This window comes from Oenanthe melanoleuca, chromosome 3 (genome assembly GCF_029582105.1).
Source record: "Oenanthe melanoleuca isolate GR-GAL-2019-014 chromosome 3, OMel1.0, whole genome shotgun sequence".
Taxonomy (NCBI): Eukaryota; Metazoa; Chordata; class Aves; order Passeriformes; family Muscicapidae; genus Oenanthe; species Oenanthe melanoleuca.
The window spans coordinates 37,011,281-37,030,629 of record NC_079336.1 but is presented as its reverse complement, the minus strand read 5'-3'; the positions used below and the strand labels follow the sequence as shown (position 1 = coordinate 37,030,629).

General features: G+C 36.5%; 1 protein-coding gene across 2 annotated transcripts; it reads right to left on the bottom strand.

Annotated features, from left to right (window-relative positions):
* Positions 1–594: 594 nt before the first annotated feature.
* MANEA (mannosidase endo-alpha) lies at positions 595–18,390 on the bottom strand. Of its 2 annotated transcripts, none has more exons than XM_056487597.1 (5): positions 18,306–18,390; positions 12,593–13,182; positions 9,183–9,292; positions 6,844–6,920; positions 595–5,545 (listed from the first exon to the last, which is right to left on the bottom strand). In XM_056487597.1, the coding sequence occupies exons 2-5, from the start codon at positions 13,140–13,142 to the stop codon at positions 4,909–4,911; spliced, it is 1,374 nt and encodes a 457-aa protein (XP_056343572.1). In that variant the 5' UTR covers positions 13,143–13,182; positions 18,306–18,390; the 3' UTR covers positions 595–4,908. The 2 variants fall into 2 exon arrangements, with proteins under 2 accessions (XP_056343572.1, XP_056343573.1); XM_056487598.1 differs by having other exon boundaries at positions 595–5,212.
* Positions 18,391–19,349: the final 959 nt, after the last annotated feature.

Below are 19,349 nucleotides of genomic sequence, written 5' to 3'. Positions count from 1 at the left end.
AGCACAACATACTATCAGAATGCAACAAATGCTTCATTCACCCCTCGGTAGTAATCAGTTGTAAACCATTCTCCTGCAAGATTAATTATTTGTGTGCCCATTCCCTCTTAATTTACTTTGTTAACATACACTTGTACTTCAGGACTCAGAAGACACTTGCAACACCATGAAGTAGTAAACTCAGCAGCTTAATAAGATATAATAAAATTAGGCCTAAAAACTCCAAGAGTGTTTCCTATTTTAAAAAATTGTGATAAGCCTGCTGTTTTCAGTCTAATAAATTCTATGTACACATAGTAATAGAAAAATAAAAATTAACCTTCAAAACTCATATTATGAAGAGATCCCACTATCATTCCTTTAAAAATCATAATTTTCTGGCATATATTTATTGTTCATTAAAATATTCAAAAAGGTCTTCTGTAAATATCATAGGGAATTAAAATCATTGCTTACTTAAAAGTAGCAGAATCCAGTTTGTAATTTTCTAACAATTATGTATTTAAAAATAATGACTTCAGGTATGTGTACGTATCTAAATACACACACATTTTTCATTTTTATGTAAGCGAATTCATCTCTGTCACAGCCATGTAGGGTATTAAAAGAAAGGTATTTTTTATTCATGTTCAATGCATATCAAAGATACACTATCCATTCACAACAAATTCACCTATACAATATCAAATTCACATAAGGCTTTTCTGCCGTGCCACTAATCTTGTAGATTCTTTTTACTGAATATTCCAACTATGAAATCTTAGAAATACAGTCACCTTAGAAATTTATAGAACCTTTTACATGCTGGTCAAAAGTAAAAGATAAAAAGAAACAAAACATTGACACAAACTTGACAAAGTAGAAGGATGAAGACACGTACTTGTAGGACTTCGAGACAAATTTTCATCTTATATTCAGTGGCAAAATCTTTAAATCTAAAGAATTCTTTATTTCCTCTTTTTATGTTCATGGGATTTGCAAAAAGAAGTGGCCTAAATCCCAGTAAGTCCTTATCCATGTACCCAGAACTACATTCACTGGCAAGATAAAACTGAAAACACTCCTGAGACATGTTTTCAATTGAATCTAAGAACCATGTGTGAAATGTGTTAATTCAAACTATGCAGAGCATATACATATCAAATCTCATAACAAAAATATTTTCACTGAAGAACCTTCTGCTTCAACAACCTCTTAAGAGACAAATCATTGGCACCTCAAAAGAAGTGCACTAGGAAAATATGATGAACATCAGTGCAGAAACTCTATTCACTATAATCTACAGCTTGCCACTAAAATACTAACAGCATCAGCACGTGTTTGCCCACAAAATTCAGTACAAGATTATAGATCTGACAAACATGCACTACTATACAAGATTTAATACACATTCTTATTTCAGAGTTGATGTACTAAGTTCAGTTCTGAGACAGCTCACAGAACTGAAACAATTTACTTGATCATAACTCACAGAAGCAGAAATGAACCTATAGATTTTCTTTTAAAAGTATATTCTCTTTTTACCTCAAGGACTTGCTACTTGTCTAGAAACCATTTACCCCCTGGCAATACCCAGTCAGTAGTAGCATGTGATTGATTACTCCAGGTATTTCTGTATTTGCAGAGCCCTAAGGTGGCACAATCTCTTTTAAAACTTCCCATATCACTCAAAGCACTATGAAACAACTTATGATGAGTCAAATGCATTTAGTGTAAAAATATTAAAAATCGTCATTACAGTACTTTTTTTCTGGCTGGCTAAGAAGTAAAACTGGTGGGACACCAAAGTGAATATTCCTTAAATCTATTTCATATCTCAAAATCATTACAAATGTTCTTCCCTGCCTCTCAATTTTGGTGCATACTGGAGTCTCCTTTTTTCCCCACTGCAATCTCAAAGCCTGGAGCAAGCACCTTCTTAAATACATCCACTTTTCTTCTCCCTTGCCCCAGTAACTGTGCCCTCGTAACCACCTTATGCTTTTGCATTTGTACAAATCCTTTCCCACAGAGCTATTTTTACTCAAATTTCAAATAAGTATCATGACTGCAGCAACAATCCATATGTAAAACTCTCCCCTCCCTATAACAAGAAGCAGCACATTGGTTTGTTTTAAGTACAGAGAAAGTATTGGTCAGGCAGGTGGGGTAGTTCTAGTAGGTGCTATTCCATCAGCTTTCCTTAGGATCATCAAATTAGATTCTCAACTCTGAAATATTATGTGAGGTTGCATATTTATATTTTAAATCCGATCAAGCACACAAAAATACAGTAAGTGTTCAGAGGTGATGAATTTCTAGGCACTTAATTTTCATTCTTTTCTAGAGAAATTCTGTAAATTCTTCTGAAGGTCCCATTAGACATCCGTCTGCCATGGCCCGAACCACTTCATGGCAAGGGTTAAATGATACCTTTACAGCAATTCCAAAAGACTTTCAGAGTAATGAAGATTCATTACATTGTTACCATAAATTGCATTTTAAACAAGACAGATCACCTCAGTTGTACAATACCATACAACAGATTTCAAATGTTTCTATACACAACAAATGATTTTCACAGTCACAGAGAAAAAAAAACGTCACTAGGAGAAAGTAAGGGCTGAAAGGTCAGTGCAAAGTAGTCAAGACCAGTAAAGTGCTCAGACAACTACAGTGAGAAAAGACCAGTGGGTGACAAAAGTTTAAGCAAAGGGAAAACAGAGACTTGTCCTTTCAAAAGGTTTGACTTCAGAAGATTTTTTAATAACATATGCAAAACATTTAATTGCTCCCTCATATTTAAAATAAATATATGGACTCTGGGCTGTAAAAGCATAAATATACAACAAATTATAAAAATGAGTTATGTATAGCTATTTAAAGGATTTATAGTAAAGTAAGTAATATCAGATTCCTTAAAAAAAGGGACAAGTTAACTTGGTAGTGGTGAAAATCTAACAAGTGCTTTATATGTCTCAGACATTATTTTTTGACTGTGGTCATACCTACGTCTATGTCAGTTTACCCACGTGAGTACAGCAAAACAAAATAAGCACTAGCAAACATGTCTGTTGGAAGCATTCCAGACCTTGTAGAAATGCAGTAGGAAAACGCAAAAAATATGAAGATGGATTAATAAGACTCCAGTAACTCTAGAGGCACACTTCAGCAAGCCAGGTTATATATCTGCCATCCAATTTCTGTATTTTTTCAAGCAGCTGAGGGCATTGGATAACACCTCACCACTTGGAACACCACAAAGAAATGACAAAAAAACTAAACTGAAAATAAGTGAGATATAAAAACCAAACCTTTTTCATACCAGAAAGACTAGAAATTTATAGTGGTAACTGGTTTCTATTTATTTGGAATGACAAAGTTTTCTGGAAAAAAATATACTAGTTTGGTTTCTGTTTTAACAGAAGTCCTCACATTCACCTTACACTTAATGGACAGACTACAGTGAGATCTGAGTAAAGAATGTAATTTTCATGTGTTTTGCTGAATTCAATGGAATTCTAGCTGCTATTAGTGGTCACAACAGTCTGAGCATATTAACTAAAACACAGGATCAGAACCTTATATGTAGATTAAAAAAATAAAATAATCAACTAACAAATAATCCACTTGTGCTAGGATTAAACGCTTGCTGCAATTAAACAAAGTACTGCAATTTCTACTATTCCAAAGTTCATGGCTTTGTTAAGAAGTTCTATGAAAATCCCAAAATATATATTGCTGAAGAGGTATGTCTGTGTGATTGAACCTTTCAGACCTCATAAAAAATGCCAGTTAATAATCACAACATTTGACAGGTGAGATTTTAGGACTGAAAACAGTCATTTCCAGCCATACCACAGTCTTACAGGTAGCATTGGTAGGATGCTTATCTGAGTAACAGCAAGATTTTAGTATCTACAATTCTGAACCCTGGAACAACTAAATGGACTAGATGAAAAAGAGAAATCTCAGATTTCAAATTAAACAAATGGGTAGCTGTTCTCATTGCTACCAAACTAGGTTGCTCCTAAGTCAGAAACAAAAAAAGTATTTCCTACAATTAATTTATTGTAGGACTAGTAAGATACTGGGTTTAGAAACTTTAAAAATTTACAAAAGCACACCAGGTTTGTGTATGCAGTCCATGAGCAGACAATTAAACTTTTTGAATCTTTAGAGGCTTTTTTTCCCCCCCTCAAAAATATTTTCCACTCTAATTAAAACTTTTATTTTTTTTTTAAATTCAAAGTAATAGAGAAAGCAATGTTCCTGGTTGGTATCCAGTAATCTGTAAAAGTCTACACCACGTAGCAAACAGAAAAAAATGTAAGTAAACTAGAAATCTTTCAGCAGTTCTTTGGAACTTACTTTCAAATACTTTTTTTTTTAAAACAAAACCCAGTGGTATTGCATCACACATAACTCTTCAGTGCTTTTACCACAAGCTAGTCATATGTCAAGAACTCTGTATGCAAAGCATCAAAAAGCATAAATGTAGATTATTCCACACACTTCAGACATGCATCCTGCAAGAAACTATGAGGATTTAGATAACAGCATCAGTTTGATTAGAAACATAACTACAGGAATAAAGGAAGAAACTGTGCCAGTTTTTTGTTCACTTTGGTCATGTAGCGTTATCCCATGCAGATGTTCTGAAAATTCAGCATGCAAGTTACAAAGTTAAAAAAACCAAAAACAACTGAACAACAAACAGCTTTCCCTGAATATTTTTGAACTAAAATATCCAGTTAAGACAAAATTGCCAATATTCTTATAATCTTTTTACTTTTCAAAATTAAAATTCAGTAGTAGTGCATATACATTCAAAAGATACAATAAAGACATTTAATAACAGATTCTTCAGCTTTCAATTTCTTGCTCAGTACAGTCAATGCATTAGGAAACAACTGCAGCTGGGACAGCTCACATAAGCCACTGCTCTTGTTCTTTTCTGTACTTCTCAGACCACTTCTGAGTAAGCTCTAGGTAAACATTTGGTTTATGGGGTTTATAATCAAGGTAAACCACTTGTCCAGTCCGTTTAGGGACAGCTTTTTCAATCTGAGTTCCCTCGTGCCATTCATTAAAAGATGTAATGGAAATAATTTCTGGCCGCACCAGAAGGGCTGCACTGAAGGCAGTCTCATAGTACTTGCCATTGACACGGTTCCGGGTGTTGTGGTTGTTCCACGGTCGGATGCTGGTATCAATATAACCTGGCCCCACACTTGGAATAAACATTAAGTTGTTACTATCACAAAAGGCTTTTAAACCTGCCCAATTATGATGAGACGAGCCGTAGGAGAAGCCATTGGTGGCAAAGTACGTGTACATTCCATCAAAACCACTTCTGTGAATGTCATGCTTATGTCTTTCTTCTACAAGAAGTGCAATGAATAATGCATCATAGGGAGTATTCCGAATACTCTGGGATCCAGAGACAGTTAATAGATTTGCCCATATTTCAGGAATTGTTACATAAGAGTCATAAACATAAAACATAGGAAGAAGTCTGCCTGTGCTGGTCTTATGCCTGTAAAAGGCTGGATGGCTTCCATATCTATAAAGCAAACAATATTGTTAAAACATAATTTGTTATTTGGAAAATACTGTTGCACAATCTGAGCTGAAGACTTTTCCCAAAAATTAATTTAAAAACAGGACATGGACTTTGAAACCGGCACATACCCACTTTCAGTCCAGTCTTTGCTGAAGTATCAAACGACTCTTCAAAGATGACTTTATCAAATGACTCTTCAAAGAACCTTTAAATTACTACAAATTAGTAATTGTCCTAGGTTTGGCAGGGACAGATTTAATGTTCTTAGTAGCTGCTCCAGTGCTGTGTTTTTGGGGTTTTTTTATTTTTTTTATTTAGCATGAGAATAAAATTGATAACATACTCATGTTTTGTCTGCTGCTAAGTAGTGCTTACCCTAAGTCGAGGATTTCTCAGTGCCTCCTTCTCTGCCAGCGAGGAGCTGCACAAAAAGCTGGGAGGAAGCAAGGCCAGGACAGTTGACCTGAGCTGGCCAAAGAGATATGCCACACCCAGAATGTCATGCCCATATATAAACTGAAGGAGCTACCTAGAAGGGGACTGAACATTGCCCAGGTCTGAGCTGGGTTTTGCTTTGTATGTAGTTAGCAATTTATCTCGGGTTCTGTTACTCTCTCTCCTTTTCCTTTCCATTAATATTCCTAATAATACTATTGGTGTACTTATTATAATACTATTTTGTTTCAGTCATTAAATTGCTCTCATCTCAACCCACAAAGTCTATCCATTTTTTCCGATTCATTTCCCCAGTGCTGGGGGATGAGAGGGGAAGTAAGTGGCAGCTGGTGATACCTAGTTGCTGGCTGAGGTTAAACTGTGACAAACTCAAACTGCGCTACAGTTATCAGTTTCCTCTGAAGGACAATTCTCTAATTCAGGATGAATTAAAGACAGTCTAAGCAGCACCGATAAGCAAAACAACCAGTAGCTGTACAGAATTTGTCAAGACCAATTAAAATCATTGGAGGTCAGCACAATAAAGCCCTATCTGCTGGTTTTTCACTATCAAAATGTACATTTAATTTAATTTATGGATCATGTTGCTAATCTGAAGTATGACTTGTGATTTTAAAGAACACAGAAAGCAATTTAAATTTGATAATCTATGTAAAATTCACACTTCAGTATTTAAAAAACAGACTGAGTTTTGCAGCACTGAAATATGAACAAAGTTCCTTTCAGTTCTCTTCAGTCCCAGCAGGCATTCTTACATATTTTTATAAGCTTTAGTTCACACACAGAAGTCCTCTAAACCAGCATGTAAGAAACCCCAAGGAAACCATTCTGAAAAAACTCACTTGTCAATGATGTACTTGACATTGTGGTACATGCTGCGATCATCTCTGTCTTTGTAAGGTTCGATATGAAAAGTGACCTGAAAGATGAAAACGTAAGAGCAACAGAAACATAAAACACTACTGAATATATGGGCACTGGGTATTATATGAAGCAAGTATCAGTCACAAAAAATATAATTATTTACAGACCAAACATTTCATCAGTCTCTACTGAAAATAATCCAACCCTAGAACAATTCCTGCACTACTGACATCAGAAGCTTCAGATTTCAGGAAGTTTGGCATTAAATACTTAGGTTTTTTACATTAAAACAGAACACTGCTTTTGTTTATCCTAGACTAGAGCAAGTGGTAATCATGCTTCAGAAAATTTAAAAAGCTACAAAACTTAAAACTTAGAATGAATAAACTAATGCAACATTTTAATATTTAATTTCTAACTAATGTATTAAAATTTGCTAAAGATAATGCTCCAATAATAGTTTTCAGAGTCAAAATACATTTTGAGATATGGGAAATGAAAACTTTAATTTAAAATTTTTTAGATTTACCAACAGCAACAAGCTCTTGGAACTAAATCTAATATAATATACTGCTATTGCTCTGAATGTCAAGCTTGGAGCTCATGGAATTGATTAACCAGTATGTGTGAATTCCAATGTAAAAATGAATTTGTTTTCAAATAGACAATCATGGAAGAATACATTACATTAATCAAAGCAACAACTTTTTCAGAAGCAATTTTAGAGCAGAATGTATTTAATAAAGTCTTTGACAACTCTGCAACAGTAGAAATTTCCATTGCAGAGCCAATCTCTCTCTCTATTAAATAGAAACTATAGAAAAATAGCATTAGACTAAATCACTAAGACTGACAGTAGAGGCTGAGGAGCACTATAATTTTATCTTTCATTTCCAACAATCAAAACCAGGCAAATCAAAAGGGCATATCTTCTCCCAGGCTTCTGCTTAGCAGACATAACCGAAACGTATTTTGTATATTGGCTTTGGTCTACTGAGACTACTAACACTTATTGTAATAACTTACTTGTGCAAGAATGCTTAAAACCATCACAGTGAAGGTAACATCTGTAATATTTATACCACCTATCTGTATTCCAGTAATTCTTCCAAGTGGTAACAGCAGTTTCATCCATATTGCAATCATTATCATACTATTACACTCTATTGTATTTTCCTTAGTAGCTTATTTCATTTGGCCTTGACTCCTTTGAGACTTGAATGTTAACAAGTTTTTCTAGGTGAGAGCAAACTCTATTCGATAGTCTGAAAATTTTGGGAAAGGATAATATCTTCTTCTGTCTTTTAAGAAATTATTAGACAGAGTGCAACCTATGTCATATAATGCAAATCACACAGTATTTTTAACAGTTTCAAAACTACTTCTGTATCTGATTTAATCATCCTATTTTCTTACTGCTTGCTAAAGAATCTACAGTTACCCCAGTGACAAGAAATTTCACTGAGAATCTGCAGCTTGCACAACCAACTAAAACCCAAGCAGATGAACAGGTTGTGTTTTCAGTACACAGGACAGACAGCACACTCCAGGGATGAAACGCAAGCAGCTACTTAAAAAATCTATTACTTGGGAGAAATTAAAATGAAATACACATTTTCATTATCACAAAAGGGAAATACAAGTTTTATTCTAAAAAATAAACAAAACCAAAGCACAATTTAAGATTCTACTGATCAATTCATGTAATCTTTAACTGATATTTCACCTATTTTAAGAAGTCAATAACTTAGCCTTTCTATCTTGTCATGCCTGGAAGTAACCCTAAAATCTGAGCAGCATGTCTCTAACCTTACAGTCCAAGGCAAGTGTTCCTGGTACCTTCTGGAATAAAGACATTAACTCAAACTAGATATTCCAAATCAGTCTTTATTCCTCATAGATGTTCGCTCCTGACCTCTACAATCAGGTGCTAGCAATTTATGAAATAATGCAAAATGAAGATAAGTCCTTTTTTTCTCAAAGGTCCTTAGCTTATAGCTCACTGTATTTCACAGTATTTTGGAATATGTAATACTTCCCTCAACTCCCAAAACTCACTGGAAAATAGCATAATGTTTTATTTCAAAATCCGCTTCCTGAAAAGAAATTTTAAAAAATAAACATCCACAATACTATGCCTTAGATTCTGCAAGCTAAATCAGATTACAATATTTATTCTGCTTATAAGGCAATATTACTCAGGTCCTACCGAAGTTCAGTGCAAATCAAAGATTTCCATGACCAAAAGGAAACAAAGTATAATAGCAAGGTCTACTTTCCTAATTGGTCCTGTTATATGTATCTAGAAATATTTTACCTTTAGGTTATATTTGTGTGCATAGTCCAAAACAATTGGCACTAAATCATCAGTTGGTTCTCCATTTTCATCAGCCATACCTGGTGGGTACCATGAAAGCACTATTACACCTGAAAATACAAAACTTGAGTTTTAAATCATGTTGTTTAACATATCAGAGGTATACTGTAACATTGTAATGAGTTACAATTACTGATGTGAAATCTACAAAAAATCAGAATCTCAAATTACTTTTTAATCTCAGTATTCTCACAGTGGATTTTAACTTCTCTCTTTGTAGGACTGCAAAACAAACAGTGGTTAGATTATCTGTCAAGGGAACAAATCTGTACTCAGTGTCCTAAGCCTAACACTTAAGAGGTGTTTCCTCCCACTTTTCAGCACTGCATTCCAACCTTCAGGCTGTAAAGAGGAAAAGATTGCTCCTCACTCAGGCATTATAGCTACACCACGATACAGACAGAGAATATCAAGATACACAAGTTACAGAACACTCAAGGGATGAGAGCTGTGCATGTGATGAAGGAGATTCTTATGTTACAGAAGTTTATTCCCCATCACATTTCTTCTTTGTACCTCTGGCTCAAATGCAAAACAACCATTTAGTACTAGAAGCAGTGACTTCAATAGTCACTTCAAACTTCTTTCTTGCTGGTACAGTTACTATGGTGTAATCCACTCTTCCAAGCATGTGAAATTAGTTTTTAAATTTATCATCTTCCAAAATGCTTGAGTAATTCTCAATAATTGTAAGGATGTTACCAGTGCTGTGGAGAAAAAATACAACCAATAACATGTCCTCATATTGTAAATTTTTCTGATGCTCTTCAAGAAAGCAAAAGAAAACACTCTTCAGAAAGGCTAAGCCCTTTCCTTCTAAAATAAAATGGTGTCATATAAACAGATTAGATCTTTTAGATCAAAAAGAAGCTAAGTCTGAAAGAAATACATAAAATATTGATGTAGAAATATTTTGCTAGAAATGCTATTCAGAGCCTACAGAAGAATAAGTCAACGTGGTTCTTTTTAACTAGGTAATGATTTCAGTAAATGAATAAATTCACCGAGCTATGGAAGTCTGTATTCTAAATTCCACCTATTTTACTGTCTAATTACTGACTAATTTACTAACATTTCTGACTAATAATTTTCAACAAAAAATTCCAAAATTAGGAAAAAGAAACCAAATATTACAGTTAATACATAATCACACAAATATTCAAACCAGAAATTTGTGCTCAATACACACAGAGGGGAGTTCAACTACCCTTAGATATATTATCTCTGCATTTTATCAAACAGAAAATCATAAATAACAGCTAGTCACAAGTGACAGTCTGCTCAAGGAAAGTAAAATACAATATTTTACTGCATTTTATCAGATTATCTTTTATTTTACACAGAAGAAAAGGACTAAATGCAAATGAGTAAGGTGTAAAGGACAAGCAGAAGAGCAAAAAAATCTGGGTATCTTGAATACATCTGACAAGACCCTCTTTCACACCTTTAGGAAATACATAAAAGTTCAGGAGACAGAATAGTTGATCAAAGACCTGAATTCACATTTGCATTGGTCATTTCCTGAGGAAGACTACTACATGTTTTCTTTCCTGTGGTTAAAAAAAGAAAAAGTTATGTGCCACTTCAAGAAAAAAAAGATGGACTTGACACTAAAAACAGTGTCATAAATGTTTAAAACCAGAATAGTCACTAGAAACAGAAGTGGACTATCACAAAAAAAAAAATGCTGGTGCAAAAAACTAAATTTCCCCAAGCAATCTCATGAATAAAATTTGCTGTATTCACCTGTAAAATATTAGGAAATTAATTAATAAGAATTGTAAAGTATAAGAAGAATACAGGGAAGCACTGCATGAGATTCCTGTTGCCCAAATCTCTTATATGCCTTCAATCATTAAACACTCTTTGCTGAAAGAACCACTTACATTTTATTTTTTCTTAAGATCCTTGACAAAGCTCAAAAATGGCTAGAAAAAATGATTATGTGGCTGTAAAATAGAGTAATGGATGAGACAATGGCTAAGAGAGAAAAAGAAGAAACTGTAAATAGTCAGCCTCACAGTACACAAAAAATTTACAAAGTATAATTCTTAAAAAAAAGTTGATGAATAATGTTAGTCAAATCTAGATGGAAGAGAACAAATTCAATTGTACTTAAATCCTTAAGTCAGAATAACAGCAGGAAAAAAGGTGACTCTTTATCAATATCAGTTATGTTATGAAGAGTATCACAGGAAGCCTGAACTACTCATTCACATTGCTGAGTTTTAAATGGAAAATTAACTGAAGTTATGAAAAAACTTGATTATGCAAAGCATTTTTCCTAGTAATTGGCACCCTTTCCACCAGCATTAAGAGGATGAGAAACATCACATATTCTTCTTGTCTTCATCACACTACCACACATTATTTTGTTTTAGATAAGACTCAAACAGTGCTTATTGGCAACTTATATCTGAGATGTCTCTGCAACAGTCTTGTTACTCCTCTGGATGGAGTTATATTACTGAAGAGGGCGAGAAATTTCCTAGGTTTGTATTAACCCTTGTACAAAATGAAGGTTAGGTTAAAACCCACAAGATCACAACAACCAAGAAGTAAACACTAAACAAGTAAACATCACTAATCAAAAAATAACAACTACATTAAACCTGAATGATTAGCTGAATGAAGGAGATTCAATACAAGGTGATTAGCAGTATCAGTAATGCTATGAGCTTTGGTCATGTTGCTCTAATTACATTTTACAGAAGCTGTTCAGAGTTTACTATTAGCCTGTATGACTGCTTATTTTATAGAAGATTGACATAAAAAGGACCATAAAGGCCAACAACTAGGAATATATTGAATATTCTTATGTATACAGTTAATCTTATTTACAAAAAGAGAACACCAATTTTTATTTTAAGAAGCTACTTTTGGACATTAATTAATTAATACCTAATTGTTACTGCGCACACAGCATTCAGAGAAAAAAACTCCATTCATATTTGAACAGACTGCTCCTTAACTATGTCAGCATGATTAACTGAAACCTGTTCTTTAAACTGAAGTATTCATCTCCAAAAATAAAATACACAGAAATATAATCTAGTCAAGCCTTCTGTATTTTCATTTATGTTAACAGTGTTTAGCAGAAAGTCATGAAAAACATGTACCTACAGTATTAAAAATACCATTCTTATGCTTCTGTGCTGTTACACTCATTAGACACAGCTTTGAAGATGTAGGTTTCAGTTGGGGGTTAAAACTCAGAGATATAAAGACATTTACTAGTTTCACACATTTCCTGAATTAGACAGAAAAACAGGAGGATAGCTCAGTTGTGCTCATTCACAAATGTAAGGCTGGATAAATGAACAACATGATGAAACGCTAACATTCATTACCAGTTGAAGCTGAACGCATTTGTTTCATGTGGGCTTCTATGACAGTAGGGTCTTTGGAACTGTAAGATCCAAGTTCTGGATAAAAGTTGGCCCCAATGTCCTCAGGAGGATTATGCCTTCCCTTTGGATAATTGTTTGCAATTTTGGGATCCCAATGTGGCAACAACGGATGGTTCCAGTGAATATATTTACCATCAAACTGTGGATTCCCATACCAAGTATAGTAGAATATGTGAAAGTTGTAATTAGGAGAAGACAGCTCCTCTTCCAGCTTTTTTACAGAAGACATAGATGCTTTCATAGTATTGACAGCAATACTATGCAAATTACTGACACGTGTTACAGTATCTCCTTGAGCCCTATTTAGCAAATTCTGTTTACTGTCTAAGAGCACGGTCCGTTGTTGAAGCTCTGGCAACAAACCAAGTCCAAATGGATCCCCAAAGCCAGCTCTATCAGGTCTCAGGGTCTTCAAAGCCATCATTATGGAGCAAATAAACAAAATAAAAAGCAACAAAATGATGCATGTTCTTCTGCGAAATCTTGCCATGATGTCATAGTTCAGAATCCCAACAGGATTTTGGCTGTAACTGATCAAAAGACAAATATTTTCAAGTCAGATTTCTTATTACCTAGTATTCAGCAGTATGAAATGCTTCATAAAATCTCCACATAATAAAAATACCACAGAGACAAATGTGATGATACAATGACCGCAGAACTAACAGAAATTGTGGAGAGTGGGGTACACAAACAAAACCTCATTGCTTTCTTTGAGAACGTGTCACATTCTGAGGTTCTACCACCAAGGACTCAAATATTTTATACAGTATTTTACTTTTGAACTTACTTTTTATCCTAACCCAGATAAATCCCATGAAATGGAAATTCTGGTTACATTATTGCAGAACTATTGTTTTGTAAGTGCGATTCAGGTAGAAATAATAAAGATGAAAAATGCAGAAGCCATAAAAGGAGAATAACATCGCAGAAGAAGAGTAAAAACAAAGTGGGGTATGACAGAACTACACCTTGTTGAGAATGCAGATTTCATTTATTAACCTATTTACTGGCTTCAGACCAACCACTTTGTGTTGTTAAGCAATATATTAACAAAATACCCGGGCAAATTAACTTTGAAACCATGATGCTTTCAGCATTTACAACTTCACAGATCTAATTTTTTTCCTGAATCATGAATGCAAAATTCAGCATAGCATTAAGGATGTACCTCAAGCAGAGAGCCTGCAAGTTAGCTGCTGGCGGCCAGTAAGTACAATGTCACAGCTGCCTGACACTTCATTAGTGTTCCAGGGCTAAATTCAAAACAAGACCAATGGTACACAACAAGATTTGAACCATGAAAGTAGGGGGAAAAAAAACAAAAAAAAATCAGTATAACGGAAGGCCTGATTACTTTTTTTATAACTTTAATTCCTGTACAACATTATCACAAGAGAACCAGAGAAAAGGATTAACAAAATTTAGGTTACCACAGAATTATGTGGAACAAGATTATGCATAAAACTGACAACACTAAACTAGAAAACCTAAGAATAAATTTCTGATACAAGGATCATTAGACATAGCATAGCTTTGATTCACATTTCTTTCACTGACCTCCAAATTTTAGAATCTTATTTTAATTACTGAGATATACACAGCTAACTTCAAAATACTTATAAATAATTTGACTTTAGTTTCCTAACAATGTTATAATGCATTAACATAGAACTCAGTTGTCACAATAAGCTGCTTGCTACTGCTATGATAATTTTAGATAAGAAATTTTAGAATATGCTTTTTAACAATAGAGCCTGAATTGGATTAGGACTATTACACTGCCAGAAAGGGAACGTCTGCTTTCATTTTCAATATTAATCCACTCATCCTACTGTCTATTCTTACTTCTGGGATTCATTTAGTTTTCACAGTAAGGTCAGGCATTTACTTTAAAAGCAAAACCCAGTTAACATTTGAAAAATAAACAACACAAAAATCCCAATGCACTTTTACCTTGTTAGAGAGTGGACTCAGTTGACTGAGTATCACAGCACTAAAGCCAACAAAGAATAGATGGAGCAAGGCAAGACTATGAAAATGATGTTGTTCATTTTGCTCAACTGGATTCTGAAACCATAGGTTTGGCTATTGTCAGGGAAAATGATTTTACAACATACATGCTTAGAGGATTTCACATCGCTTTATGTCAAATTACAGGGTTCTTTTTCTATGGCTAACAATCCATCCCATGATTTTGGAATTCTGTCAGAGATGTTTGGAGTACAGAACATCTTACTTTAATAAGAAATTAATTTTAAATACACTCAAATTGCTCCTGCTATTATCCATTACCTTTTCAGTCTTCCTTCTAGTATATTATGCTACCCCTACCTGGTAATTTACCTCAATTTTCAGATTAGATAAACTGAAGTTTTCTGAAGAGTATTTTTTTAAGGAAACAATATTATTCATCTGACTAATGCATTAATGTATACCATTTAATTTAACCCAGATGCCACTGATCTTCATTAAACAACATATAGGACTGCCAGAGATAAACTACCTCTTTTTATCTCTTCTATGAAAAAGAATTAATGACTGCAATGTCCATAATTGGAATGCTGACAAGGTTTTTCATTTGGGTTTTCCTACTCCATATCAAAGAAGCTGTTCCTTTTATTCTTGGTTGACCTATCAGCTACTCAATTCCTACTGTCTAGATCAAGATTTCACTATCATTAAGTCATTTGTCTGAAGTCTCAGGAATTAATCTTGGTGCTCCACATTATTTCAACAAGTATTTTTCAAATGGAACATTCACAAGTACACTAAAAAATGAGCAGCATGCTTACTATCATTTGACTAGCACTGAGACAGACCTTGGTCTACTACATCATATTATGAACTTCTGCTAAGCTTATCCAGAGGCTCAGCAACAAAGTGCAAAATTTCTAGAACAAGTAAGTGATATCTATGGTAAAGGCTTGTGTTTTGGGGAGCCATCAGTCTCAATGATGATAACATAATTTAGACCTGGCACAGACACCTATACTGTAAAAGCTGCATCGAAGAGCTACAGGTTGGCAGTGCTTCATGTGTCACTTAATCTTGTTCAGATCTACTTTGCAGAGAGAGTGACAGATAAATTACCCTCATCAGTGCTAGGGGCACAGCAGAACAGCAATACTGGGGAAACAGACTGAGCAAACATACCTGTGAAATACCTGTAGCTGTGAAACAGCTTCATGAAGTTGTGTCTATCCTTTAAAGTGGAATAAAATTAAAAACATATTTCTGATTCAACAGTCATTAGACTGTGATTTTGTATTTGTCATGGACATTCAAATTTTAGAGTCTGACTCCAATTTACTGAGGTACATGTCACACCTCTAGACTTAGGAAATATCTTGCCTTGGACTTCTGGGTGCACTTGGATCTAACAGCAGTTGACTTTCACAGCAGCAAAAAGTCAGGCTGAATAACTTCAGCTTTCTGAAGGTTAAGATCTTACAAGCAGTTAAGTGATTCAGAAGCTTTTGGATTTAAATTCCATGTTTTCTGACACATATAGGTGTACCAGACAAAAATGTAAACAGTTTGGGCTCTTTCTCTTGCCTACTCAATCAATTTTAAAAGAAGAAAAAAAACCCATCTGTAACAGGTCAGAGTTTCTCCTTAATGAATCCAGATAGTAATTTCCTTCATAACATGAGAAAAATATGAAGATTTACCGGAAAAAGTTAAAGCCTGTATTTCCTCAACATCCAGTTCTCTTCTCAAAAAACCCCAAAACATATGACACAGCTGTTTTACTTTTTAGTTTGTAAGCTACTATACAGAATTAAAAGCACAAAATACATATAAGTCTATCCCATTATGATCATCTCTGTTCCAAATTAATTTGGGTGTTTTGGTAATAAATAGCATGAAATTCATCACAGTAGGCAAAATTTTCAGCTGTTCTTCTTAAAACAACTTCTCCATGAAGAAAGAAAAGGGTCTGAGAAAAAATCTGAAGTATTTTCCTAACTATTCTGCAAATTTAATTGAATGTCTCAAACTCTTACCTGACAGCAATTTTTTTCCCTCCCTCACTACTGCTTTTTATACCCTTAAGTTACTGTGCAGGGAAACCTTGTTTGTCCTTTCCACTATATGATGAAAAAAGCATACAGATATACAGATCATGAGCTTTTTTTCCCCCTTATATGTTTTCCCAAATAAGAATGTTTCTTTAGTCAGAGAAGGAAAAGCAATAAAAAAAGTTGTTTAAAGGGGTGATGGAGCTTAATTACTCAAGATGATTTTGGTCAGACAACTCAAGTTTCAGTGTCCTGCCCAGTGGGTTGCTTTTTTTAGTTTTACAAATTCCAAAAGAGAAATATACCATGCAAAGAAATTAGGTTCAGATAAAAAAGATTTATCTAGTTTAGTAAAAAACCAGCAAATACTATAATTTATTTGCTCTGATGTTCCTTAACCATAACAAATGGAAATGCAATATAGGGGAGAGGTCTGAAAATCTGATTTTATTGATTAAGTGTAAGCTCATCCAGAAGACACTGAGGCTGGTAGCTCATGGATGGGATCAAAGATTCTCAGCTAAGTTATCTAAGCTTACTTTCTACTAAGCTTCCCCAGCTCAAAGAAACTGAAAACTCTGAAGTGACAGATCAGCTCTAGATAGAGCTGAAGCTCCTAGGCCTTAAAGTCCTGATTCTGGAGCTTCAGTGCAGATGCACACCCAGAAACTTTATTCAGTTTTCAAGTGATTGACCAGGTGAGGTTTGCTAAACTAAGGACCAGTAAGAGTGTTTAAAGCATCACATTTACATAGCACATTCTGACCTGGATATAACAAAGAATAAAAAGCAACAGAGGCTGACCATATGCGTGGAAATCTCGTGAGCATTTCTAGTATTAGAAAAAAACAAGGAATTTCTCAAAAACTCTCTGTATATGAAAAGCTTTTTTTTTTCTAAAGCCTTTTTTTAAAAAATAGCTTGAAAATCATTGAAGATGTAAGAAGACATTAGGTATGGCATGCAGACATATGGCACACAGACACTTCACAGCTGTGTTACATGCTACAAAGACAACTTTTTAAACACTTCCAATGGAAGATTTCTTTTGGTCTACCCAATTTAGAAAAAGCTATCTGAAACCTGACAACCAGAAAACGTGATTTAAGGCAGCAGCAGTAACAAAACACAATGCTGGGTTCTTTGCTGTAAACGTGGTAAGAGAGCTTGCAGCATTAGAGTATTTGCCTTCGGCATGCCAGCCTTCTCGCGCCTCGGAAGGCCGTGGAAACACACACCTAACCCTGGGCGGCTGCAGGCCATGTGAATAAAGCGACCTTTAGCCAGCGCTCACCGGGAGCTCCCCGGGGCAGACTGTCAGAGCCAGGCTGCTTGACAGGAGCGGAACCTGCGCTGCTCCCTCCGCTGAGCAAGGCGCCGAGCTCCGAGCGCTCACACTTCTCTCCCACTCAAGCGCCAGCCCCCGTCACAGAGCAGCATCATCCGCGGGCGGGAGGCGCGGCGAGGGGTCCGCAGGAGGGACGGCACCGCCGGGACCGCCGCGGCCCCTCTGACAGCGGCTGCGGGCGGGGCGGGCGCCGTTCCCCGCTCTCCCGGCCTCTCCCAGCCCCGAGAGCCCTCTCCCCGTGCCCGGGGCCGGCGGGCTCGGGCCCAGCGCCGTTACTCACCCGCGGGAGGCAGGGCCGCAGCCGCCGGGCGCGCGCGCGGGGTGCCCCTGCCGGAGCCGCGCGCGCCGGGCCGGGGCCGCGCGGGCTGCGCCGGGGCGGGGCGGCGGCGGCGCGTGCGCCGGGCGGGGCGCATGCGCGAGGCGGGCGGCGGCGGCCGGGCCCGTTTGTCCTGTGGGGAGGGACGTGCCGCGCTCCCGGCTTTTCCACTGCGAACCAGCCACCTGCGCGGCTGCTGGGCTTTCGGAGTGTGTTTGCTGTTGTGGCTTCTGTGCTTTTTTAATCGAAAGTCAAGCACCTGTGGATTGTTGGTTTCAGCTGCGAAATGGTAGTCACAGAGTCAGTTTAGGATGAGATCATCGGCTCCAAGCTATGACCAAACACCTCAGTCTCTTTAAACACGTCCAGGGATGGTGGCTCCATCACCTCCCTGGGCAGTCGGTTCCAATGCCTGATCACCCTTTCTGTGAAGAAATGCCTCCTAATGTCCAACCTGAATCCCCTTTCGTGCCGCTTAACGCTTATGCCATCTCACCCTGTCACTGGCTGCCCTGGAGAAGAAGCTGACCTCCCCACATGGCTACACCCTCCTTTCACCCCTGGCCTTCCCCCGGCTAAGCAGGCCCAGCTCCCTCAACTGCTCCTCATGGAACATGTGCTCCAGGCCCTTCACCTGCTCTGCTGCCCTTCTCTAGACTGATGCCCGAACTGGGCAAGAAAATAAAGCTCTATAGTCAAATGGCTACAGAGCAGGTATTTGTTTATTCAGTGCTGGGAGCGAGGGGCTTCTTTCAGCCAAAAACTCAATCAATCCTCTTTAGCTTTCAGTTCCGTTTTAAAAGTCCTTCCGCAAACTGTCACAATTACAACATCTCATTAGCATACTCGTATTTGCACAAAGCTGTGTCATGGTTTTATAACAGATTTTAGCTTCTGTGCTGTGTCAGTTCCTTCTGTGGTGGTCATCAGTCTTCTGGTGGTCTTTTGGTGAAGGTTTCTGTACTTTTCCTCACGTTTGAATGTTTTACCTCTATTTTCAGCACATGC